The sequence below is a fragment of the Drosophila persimilis genome, unplaced genomic scaffold (assembly GCF_003286085.1).
Source record: "Drosophila persimilis strain 14011-0111.01,24,50 unplaced genomic scaffold, DperRS2 tig00001514-arrow-arrow-pilon, whole genome shotgun sequence".
NCBI lineage: Eukaryota > Metazoa > Arthropoda > Insecta > Diptera > Drosophilidae > Drosophila > Drosophila persimilis.
In genome coordinates this window covers 16,669-25,186 of record NW_020825509.1, presented here as the reverse complement: position 1 = coordinate 25,186, position 8,518 = coordinate 16,669, and the positions used below count along the sequence as shown (strand labels likewise).

The window sequence follows — 8,518 nt, the reverse complement described above, 5'->3', positions numbered from 1 at the left end:
TGCCCCCTCAACAGGGGCTCCTCGGAAGGGTGGTCGTTATAACCGCCGGGCAGGACGGAAGGGTCAGAGTGGTCGACCTAAGGACGAGCAGCGGAGCCACGTTCAGGAGGCCAATCCACAAGTTGGCTCTTCTGCCAATGGTTTGAAGCCTTCCAGGCCTTCAACGGGGCCGGTGTAGCGCCATTTGGCGTATAATAATTGTTATTAGGATCGTATTTTATGAAGTCTAGTGTAAGTTAGGCTAGGGCAAAGCGGGAGCGCAATATAAGCTCGCTCTCTCGCTCTTGGCGAATTCGCCCCGCTTTGCAACCGTAGGTAAGATAGGCGCAGAAGAAATTGTTTGAATATATGAAGAGAAGTCGAGAAAAATCTATGAAAACGAACGCACGCACTCCTTTTTTTTTCGTCGTCGAAAAATACAAATTTGCAGTCACCCAAGTTTTTCGGTCTCTTTATTTTAGAAAAACTATTCTAAATTTTCAGGAATTAATGATGCAGTATCGAAACTTTAAAGGAATCATTTAGTCACGGCACTTTGTAACGGCAATGCCTTATTGTAAAATTAAACTTATTTTTCGCTGAAATATTTTAAAAGTTAGGCGTATGCCAAATAAATTGTATTCTCTAACGTTTTGATTTTAAAAACCTTTCTTTTTTATCACCCACTTATACAAAAAAGATTCTTTAGCGAGCGGGAACGAAATTAACTCTGAATTATGCTCGCACTTGTCATGAGATAGGAGAGTGGAACTTTTCTCCCTCTCTCTCTTTCTTACACAAAAGCCCGCCGTTCTGTCTCGCTTCCCTCCGCCAGAGCGAACACACTGCACGAGAAAGAGTGTGTGAGATGGATAGAGAGATCGAGAGAGAATGAGTAAGCGCGTGGAAGGCGATTTGGTCGTTATAATAACGATCCGATCTCATCCACATTTGACAGTCTAGTAAATATGTAATTGTGAATGCCACAGATTTTTGGTCTTTGTGGGGGCGGACGGGTCCAGGTGTCTGGATATACAATTTGGTTGCTCTAGCTTTCATGGTCTCTGATATCTAGGTGCTCATCAAGGACGCTCATAGGACGAAAAGGCTTCCTTCTGGAAGTTACACTCATCCAGAGCCACATCTATTTGAGTACCATGGCCCTTCAAGAGTTCATGATTTGTTAGCCCCATTTGTCAAAGATATACATACTCGACATGTTTACTCCTCCGAGGACAGCCAAACCAAAACAGTAGTGAGTGAAGGGCCGATGTCCACTCGTTTTTAGATTCTGATCCTTTCGAATTTCCTGAATGTACCGACCAAATAGCCCTTGAAGTGAGTGTCACTTTCTCATGGAGTACATTCATCGCCTCAATTTGGCATTCTCTATTGCTAGAAATTGAACACGAAATACGTATATTCTGATATTTGGTACATTGTGTGGGCTTAACGAAAAATAATGCTTGGCGTTGTACGTCGGCTGGTCTCCCAGGCTTTCCCGCAGCGCCTGCGACCACGTCCCCAGGCTATCCAGCGCCGCTCCGCCTCGCAGGCGGTAAACCAGATGTTGCAGCTCCAGCAGATGGACATGTGTGCGGATCCTCCATCCCGCGGACTTGTGGTCGGCGTGTTCGCCGACGAAACGGACCGCAATGATGCTGGCGTCCTCACCGCGGCCGGTTGGCGGTACAATGTCCAGAAGACTGCCGGCCGATTGCTACAGGTCCTCCGCATGTCCGGACCCATGCCCAAGCGGGGCGAGGCTCGCCTTTTCTTCGCGATCGAGCCAGAGCGCATCCCCTATTACTCTGTGGTGGCTGTGGTCGGCCTCGGCAAGGAGTGCCTCGGCTACAATCCCTACGAGGTGCTCGACGAACAGAAGGAGGCGATCCGTCGCTCCGTGGCCGCCGCCTGCCGTATCCTGGCCGAGCTGGACACCGACAGAATCGAAGTTGAAAACTGCGGCCACGCCGAGTCCGCCGCCGAGGGGGCCGCATTGGGCATCTGGCTCTACCAGGAGCTGCGTAACCCACAGAACAGGATTCCAGTGCCGTCGCTGGACTTATACGCAAGAAAAGACGAGGTCTGCGACCTCGAAGGATGGCGCATTGGTCTGCAGAAGGCAGCCGCCCAGAACCTGACGAGACAGCTGCAGGAGATGCCCTCCAACCTCCTCACACCCACAGCTTTTGCGCAGAATGTCGTCGAGGTGCTGTGCAAATCCGGTGTCAATGTGGAGGTCAAGGTCGAGGGCTGGGCCGAGAGCCAGTCAATGCACGCCTTCCTGGCTGTGGGCAAGGCCTCGTGCGAGCCACCCATCTTCCTGGAGCTGAGTTACTACGGCACCTGTGCCGAGGAGCGCCCCATTGTGCTGGTGGGCCAAGGCGTGACTTACGATGCTGGAGGATTGTGCCTGAAAGAGAAACATGAGCTCTTCCATATGCGTGGCGACATGACCGGGGCCGCCGTTGTGGTGGCCTGTTGTCGAGCTGTGGCTGGCCTGCGTTTACCGGTAAGTACTCAGGACAGAAATGATATCTCCTTGAATAATAATGCTGTTCTTAGGTCAACATTCGCGGCCTGATACCTCTTTGTGAAAACGTAGTGGGCTGCAATTCGGTCCGTACTGGGGACATGGTCAAGTCCATGAACGGCAAGACCATCGAGATCCAGTGCACCGATCACGAGGATGTACTGGTCCTGGCAGACGCCCTGCTGTATGCGCAAAACTTCTGTCCCAAGTGCATCATTGACGTCGGCACCTGCTCGGGCTACATGCGCCAGGCCCTGGATGAGTCGGCTGCGGGGGTCTTTACCAACTCGGAGATCCTGTGGCAGCAGATCAAGCACGCCAGCATGCATACCGGAGATCGTGTGTGGCGCTTCCCATTGTGGAAATATTACAGCAAGGCCGTGCGTGCCGGGGGACGCAGCGATGTGCAGAACTCTGGCATTGACCGAGGTGGACGTCCCTGCAAGGCCGCTGCCTTTCTCCGTGAGTTTGTGCCCTGTGGCCAGTGGATGCATATTGTGAGTATTGTGGGGCGCTTTGCTGGGGCGCAGATCTTATGGTTTTTCTCCCTCAAAGGATGCCACAAATGTTATGGTGACAAAGGGCTTCGAATACGAGTATCTGCGCAAGGGAATGGCCGGCCGGCCACCTGCTGACAGGCGGGCCGCTCATCGCACCCCCAGCACCCAGGACCCCGGACCAGGAGGGTCTGAGCTGCTTAAAGCGATGGCGGCTTGTCTCGTCAGCCAGGCAAATGTTCTGGCAGCGATGGTCCCGGGAGTATGTGCTGGGATTGCAAATAAGATTCAAGTGGCACCAGGAGGAACCAAACATCAAGGAAGGCGACCTCGTAATCGTCGCCGAGGACAACCTGCCCCCTCAACAGGGGCTCCTCGGAAGGGTGGTCGTTATAACCGCCGGGCAGGACGGAAGGGTCAGAGTGGTCGACCTAAGGACGAGCAGCGGAGCCACGTTCAGGAGGCCAATCCACAAGTTGGCTCTTCTGCCAATGGTTTGAAGCCTTCCAGGCCTTCAACGGGGCCGGTGTAGCGCCATTTGGCGTATAATAATTGTTATTAGGATCGTATTTTATGAAGTCTAGTGTAAGTTAGGCTAGGGCAAAGCGGGAGCGCAATATAAGCTCGCTCTCTCGCTCTTGGCGAATTCGCCCCGCTTTGCAACCGTAGGTAAGATAGGCGCAGAAGAAATTGTTTGAATATATGAAGAGAAGTCGAGAAAAATCTATGAAAACGAACGCACGCACTCCTTTTTTTTTCGTCGTCGAAAAATACAAATTTGCAGTCACCCAAGTTTTTCGGTCTCTTTATTTTAGAAAAACTATTCTAAATTTTCAGGAATTAATGATGCAGTATCGAAACTTTAAAGGAATCATTTAGTCACGGCACTTTGTAACGGCAATGCCTTATTGTAAAATTAAACTTATTTTTCGCTGAAATATTTTAAAAGTTAGGCGTATGCCAAATAAATTGTATTCTCTAACGTTTTGATTTTAAAAACCTTTCTTTTTTATCACCCACTTATACAAAAAAGATTCTTTAGCGAGCGGGAACGAAATTAACTCTGAATTATGCTCGCACTTGTCATGAGATAGGAGAGTGGAACTTTTCTCCCTCTCTCTCTTTCTTACACAAAAGCCCGCCGTTCTGTCTCGCTTCCCTCCGCCAGAGCGAACACACTGCACGAGAAAGAGTGTGTGAGATGGATAGAGAGATCGAGAGAGAATGAGTAAGCGCGTGGAAGGCGATTTGGTCGTTATAATAACGATCCGATCTCATCCACATTTGACAGTCTAGTAAATATGTAATTGTGAATGCCACAGATTTTTGGTCTTTGTGGGGGCGGACGGGTCCAGGTGTCTGGATATACAATTTGGTTGCTCTAGCTTTCATGGTCTCTGATATCTAGGTGCTCATCAAGGACGCTCATAGGACGAAAAGGCTTCCTTCTGGAAGTTACACTCATCCAGAGCCACATCTATTTGAGTACCATGGCCCTTCAAGAGTTCATGATTTGTTAGCCCCATTTGTCAAAGATATACATACTCGACATGTTTACTCCTCCGAGGACAGCCAAACCAAAACAGTAGTGAGTGAAGGGCCGATGTCCACTCGTTTTTAGATTCTGATCCTTTCGAATTTCCTGAATGTACCGACCAAATAGCCCTTGAAGTGAGTGTCACTTTCTCATGGAGTACATTCATCGCCTCAATTTGGCATTCTCTATTGCTAGAAATTGAACACGAAATACGTATATTCTGATATTTGGTACATTGTGTGGGCTTAACGAAAAATAATGCTTGGCGTTGTACGTCGGCTGGTCTCCCAGGCTTTCCCGCAGCGCCTGCGACCACGTCCCCAGGCTATCCAGCGCCGCTCCGCCTCGCAGGCGGTAAACCAGATGTTGCAGCTCCAGCAGATGGACATGTGTGCGGATCCTCCATCCCGCGGACTTGTGGTCGGCGTGTTCGCCGACGAAACGGACCGCAATGATGCTGGCGTCCTCACCGCGGCCGGTTGGCGGTACAATGTCCAGAAGACTGCCGGCCGATTGCTACAGGTCCTCCGCATGTCCGGACCCATGCCCAAGCGGGGCGAGGCTCGCCTTTTCTTCGCGATCGAGCCAGAGCGCATCCCCTATTACTCTGTGGTGGCTGTGGTCGGCCTCGGCAAGGAGTGCCTCGGCTACAATCCCTACGAGGTGCTCGACGAACAGAAGGAGGCGATCCGTCGCTCCGTGGCCGCCGCCTGCCGTATCCTGGCCGAGCTGGACACCGACAGAATCGAAGTTGAAAACTGCGGCCACGCCGAGTCCGCCGCCGAGGGGGCCGCATTGGGCATCTGGCTCTACCAGGAGCTGCGTAACCCACAGAACAGGATTCCAGTGCCGTCGCTGGACTTATACGCAAGAAAAGACGAGGTCTGCGACCTCGAAGGATGGCGCATTGGTCTGCAGAAGGCAGCCGCCCAGAACCTGACGAGACAGCTGCAGGAGATGCCCTCCAACCTCCTCACACCCACAGCTTTTGCGCAGAATGTCGTCGAGGTGCTGTGCAAATCCGGTGTCAATGTGGAGGTCAAGGTCGAGGGCTGGGCCGAGAGCCAGTCAATGCACGCCTTCCTGGCTGTGGGCAAGGCCTCGTGCGAGCCACCCATCTTCCTGGAGCTGAGTTACTACGGCACCTGTGCCGAGGAGCGCCCCATTGTGCTGGTGGGCCAAGGCGTGACTTACGATGCTGGAGGATTGTGCCTGAAAGAGAAACATGAGCTCTTCCATATGCGTGGCGACATGACCGGGGCCGCCGTTGTGGTGGCCTGTTGTCGAGCTGTGGCTGGCCTGCGTTTACCGGTAAGTACTCAGGACAGAAATGATATCTCCTTGAATAATAATGCTGTTCTTAGGTCAACATTCGCGGCCTGATACCTCTTTGTGAAAACGTAGTGGGCTGCAATTCGGTCCGTACTGGGGACATGGTCAAGTCCATGAACGGCAAGACCATCGAGATCCAGTGCACCGATCACGAGGATGTACTGGTCCTGGCAGACGCCCTGCTGTATGCGCAAAACTTCTGTCCCAAGTGCATCATTGACGTCGGCACCTGCTCGGGCTACATGCGCCAGGCCCTGGATGAGTCGGCTGCGGGGGTCTTTACCAACTCGGAGATCCTGTGGCAGCAGATCAAGCACGCCAGCATGCATACCGGAGATCGTGTGTGGCGCTTCCCATTGTGGAAATATTACAGCAAGGCCGTGCGTGCCGGGGGACGCAGCGATGTGCAGAACTATGGCATTGACCGAGGTGGACGTCCCTGCAAGGCCGCTGCCTTTCTCCGTGAGTTTGTGCCCTGTGGCCAGTGGATGCATATTGTGAGTATTGTGGGGCGCTTTGTTGGGGCGCAGATCTTATGGATTTTCTCCCTCAAAGGATGCCACAAATGTTATGGTGACAAAGGGCTTCGAATACGAGTATCTGCGCAAGGGAATGGCCGGCCGCCCGACCCGAACACTGGTGGAGTTTATTGCTCAGACGATTTGCAAGGATACGGCCCCACGTTTGGCCAAGTAATCAATCTCTAACGGGAATCCAATGTTATATATATTTTTTACTGTGTTTTTTGACGATGCCACACACGAACACAAAATTACACTTGAGCTATGATCACTCTATTTTACATATGTTTTCGCATTTTTAATCTCCACACAAACACATGCGGCACATTCGTTTATTATGAAATTGTAACGTATAAAACAGAGAAACAGCGCTAGTGTTCGATCTTTTGTTGGGTCCTGGGCTTCCAACTATTGAACATGATAACTAGACACTGTGGATTATTGCTTTGTCAGACTCTACCCGGAATCGGGTATTATATGTAATATCTGTGGTATCACTAAAAGTGAGTGCTACGCCAGGGAGACTGCATGAGTAATCACAACGTTTATGTCAATGGGTGGATAGTTTTGCAGCAGCTTCACATTCGAGGCAAAGTCGTTCTCTAAAATTGCTTCCCTTTGGATTCTATAAATCAGTAAATACATCATTAAATGCAAATGAATCAGTTGAAAGTCAGCGCATGCTTACAATATCTTGGTTCAGCAGATTTTGATGAGAAAATTAAAGCGCTGCTCGTCCGAGAATACCTAATCCCAAATTCGCAGCACATCGGGCAGTGGAAACTCCTGCGAGAGCAGGAGGGTGAGCCACCTGAAGCTGTAGTACTGCGGAGGCAGCTCTTGGCTCTTCAGATGCTATATCTTTAGTCTTGAGCATGTTAGATAGCAAGCCCATCATGAACTTTATACCACCCTCCGAATCGTCCAGAGTCTTGATGAAGAAGTCGCGTATCTCGCTCATTAGAGCCGTGAAGCAGAAGAAACAGTCTGCCTCCGCGTGGGCGCGGTACGAGAGATCCGGATCCGAGGCCATCACATAGTAGATGGGTCCGACAATCTCATTCATGCCCTGTACGTAACCCAGGCCAGGACGTTCGCCGAGCTGAGCACCGTGGGCACTACCCGTTTGTGAAGCCGGCGCCCGTGCTCGCCTTTACTGTGCACCACAATGTCACAGGGATACTCTGTGGGCTGCTGAAAGAACGAGATGTCGGGACACAGGCGCCTCACATCTTTACCGATCTGCAGCAGAAATTTGTTGTCATTGAAGAATGTGTTCCAGGCGCTTTCTGGCCCCTCGCTAAGCGGATGATCTTGTAGGCCAACGCCCCTTGAATCAACAGCGACGTCCCCGTCCCCGTCGCCTTCTCCAGCTCCATTGCAGCTGTGTCCCGGGGGGAGTACCAATTCCTCAATGAACTGCTGGTACAGGGCTCGCTTCTGGGCCAGCGTGGTCGTCCAACTGCTGCGTCTTGGTCCCAAGTAGCCCAACAGCAGTTTCCAGCTGAGTGCACGGAAGCTTTGTACATCGGGCACACCTGTGGATTGGATTGGATTCATGTCCATGAATTACTACGCCTATCAGAAGTGTGATATCCCACCATTAAACGTCAGTCTGCGCAGCTCCTTTAGGTCAACCACATCCTGGGCCAGCGCATCATCGAACTCTTTTACACTGAAAGATACAGGGGGGGATAACAATCTTTTTTTCTTAATTCCCGAAAACACGTCACATTTTTGTGTCTTCCATACCGCGCCTTGAAAATGGACATGCTTTGGCTGTATGCGGGCGAGGATCTCAGTTTGCTCCATGCAGGGACAGTCGCTTTGCAATGATGTGGACTGGACTTATATTATTTCTTTGTTGTCATCCAGCCAGCTGCATTATTGCTTTTTCCAATACAGTTCGAAGCAGAAACAATTTTGATATTCCGTCGAATATTTTTAGATATCTAGATCTCTCAGCCCTGCCCACATAATTTTATCCGATTAATGAATCAATTTTCTACTTAACTGTCTTGTTTTAAATACTTGACTTTAATTGTTTTTGCCTCAATTTTGGTTCCTCAACAACAATATATGTATCTGAAAACCCGAACTTAGCCCTCTTAAGCCC

General features: G+C 50.7%; 2 protein-coding genes and 1 pseudogene across 2 annotated transcripts; 2 read left to right on the top strand and 1 right to left on the bottom strand.

The window, feature by feature from the left end:
* The first annotated feature begins 1,401 nt into the window (after positions 1-1,401).
* On the top strand, positions 1,402-3,891 carry LOC113567005 (cytosol aminopeptidase-like). Its single transcript, XM_026994228.1, has 4 exons — positions 1,402-2,494; positions 2,548-3,012; positions 3,071-3,185; positions 3,881-3,891. The coding sequence occupies exons 1-4, from the start codon at positions 1,442-1,444 to the stop codon at positions 3,889-3,891; spliced, it is 1,644 nt and encodes a 547-aa protein (XP_026850029.1). The 5' UTR covers positions 1,402-1,441.
* Positions 3,892-4,768: 877 nt separating this feature from the next.
* LOC113567004 (cytosol aminopeptidase-like) lies at positions 4,769-6,763 on the top strand. The gene is made up of 3 exons (XM_026994227.1): positions 4,769-5,860; positions 5,914-6,378; positions 6,437-6,763. The coding sequence occupies exons 1-3, from the start codon at positions 4,808-4,810 to the stop codon at positions 6,575-6,577; spliced, it is 1,659 nt and encodes a 552-aa protein (XP_026850028.1). The 5' UTR covers positions 4,769-4,807; the 3' UTR covers positions 6,578-6,763.
* Positions 6,764-6,912: 149 nt separating this feature from the next.
* Positions 6,913-8,174, bottom strand: LOC6604226 (annotated as a pseudogene).
* Positions 8,175-8,518: the final 344 nt, after the last annotated feature.